General features: G+C 29.8%; 1 protein-coding gene across 1 annotated transcript in view; it reads left to right on the top strand.

Moving 5' to 3' along the window:
* Positions 1-1532, top strand: part of LOC108685312 (serine/threonine-protein kinase polo) — a 7220-nt gene extending 5688 nt beyond the window's left edge. The window contains exons 6-7 of the mRNA XM_018190040.1: positions 202-602; positions 1209-1532. Of these exons, the coding sequence (XP_018045529.1) occupies positions 202-602; positions 1209-1406 (599 nt within the window). The 3' untranslated portion in view covers positions 1407-1532. The remainder of the gene's footprint in view (positions 1-201; positions 603-1208) is intronic.
* The last annotated feature ends 6 nt before the right edge of the window (positions 1533-1538 follow it).

Here is a 1538-nt window from a genome sequence, read left to right as displayed (position 1 = left end):
ATATATATGCATATATGTATGCACAAATTACGGATATATATAAATATCTATAATCTTATTTTACATTTCTTAATGGAATATTACAATGCAAATAATGACTGGAATTGAATATAGTTCTCATATTCATATTAGTTACTTATATTATAGTGTTATTGTATGTTAAAATATAAAATTATTATAAAAATCTTTGAAAATTTGCAGACGAATTGACTGATCCGGCAGCGCAACCTGTGATTTGGATCAGCAAATGGGTGGACTACTCGGATAAGTATGGTTTCGGATATCAGTTGTCTGATGACAGCGTCGGCGTGATGTACAACGACGGCACGCGGTTGATTATGATGGCGAATGGTTACAATATTCATTATATCAATCGCGAGGGCGATGAGTTGTACTACACGGTCAAGGATTGTCCTATCAATCTCGAAAAGAAAATGAAATTGATGAATTTCTTTATGAAATACATGAATGAGCACCTGATGAAGGCGGGTGGCTCTATCGCAGTGAAACAGAGTGACTCTCTTTCTAGAATACCTTATATACACCAGTGGTTTAGAACTCAGACAGCCGTGGTGATGCAACTGACCAATGGCACAGTGCAAGTAAGTATTAATTAATCGATTATCTTTAAATATATGTGTATGTATATATTGTACATGTAAAAAGATAAAACAAAAATGATTAATTGTCAAATTATGAATGCATCAGATAACAACATTCAGAGGATGATGACTGTTATATGTATATATGTTTATTGTTCTCGAAATAAATTATAATCTCAACACTTTTACTCTAAACCTTTACTTTAAAAAATTTTTTTCTTAAGCATGTTAGGATCAAACTCACTTTGCAGATTAATCTCATCTACATGGAGTCATATAGTTCTTATTGTTATCTGATGCACTTATTAAAAGTATATATAATGTAATAATTTATTTTTATCTTATTTTTATGTTTTCTAAATTTTTCATAATTTTCATTTTTGTTTTAAAATAAAATGCATTATATTTTTTTTTACACAATTTAAAATAATTTATATATTTTTATCTATTTTAATATACTTTAAAAGAATAACAAGAATGCTATTAAATGTAATGTAAATTATGCCTTCTCATCGAGAAAACTTGTTATTGTTATTTTATAAATATTGTTATATATATATTGCTCTTGTGTGCTCCGAAATAAACAAAACTTCATTTACTTCTCAGATCAACTTCCTGGATCATGCAAAGATCATTATGTGTCCATTGATGACGGCAGTTACCTATATCGATCACGACAAGAACTTCAAGACTTACAGATTTCAAACCATTCAGGAAAATGGTTGCTGTAAAGGATTGGCTGACAATCTATTGTACGCGTATGAGAAGATCAAACTGATGCTACAGAATTCTCATGCCCGATAAAAATGATAAAATCATCTATGTGGAAAAACGAGAAAGAAAGAAGAGAAATAGCAAGTGCCTTTCTTAGTACTATAAATTTAGAGGAACGCGACATATATGTATTTATTTTCTGATAGCGCTGTTTTATAGCAA

The sequence above is a fragment of the Atta colombica genome, unplaced genomic scaffold (genome assembly GCF_001594045.1).
Source record: "Atta colombica isolate Treedump-2 unplaced genomic scaffold, Acol1.0 scaffold150, whole genome shotgun sequence".
In the NCBI taxonomy this organism is placed as follows: domain Eukaryota; kingdom Metazoa; phylum Arthropoda; class Insecta; order Hymenoptera; family Formicidae; genus Atta; species Atta colombica.
The sequence above is the reverse complement of the archived record's forward strand: the minus strand, read 5'-3'. Positions and strand labels throughout refer to the sequence as shown.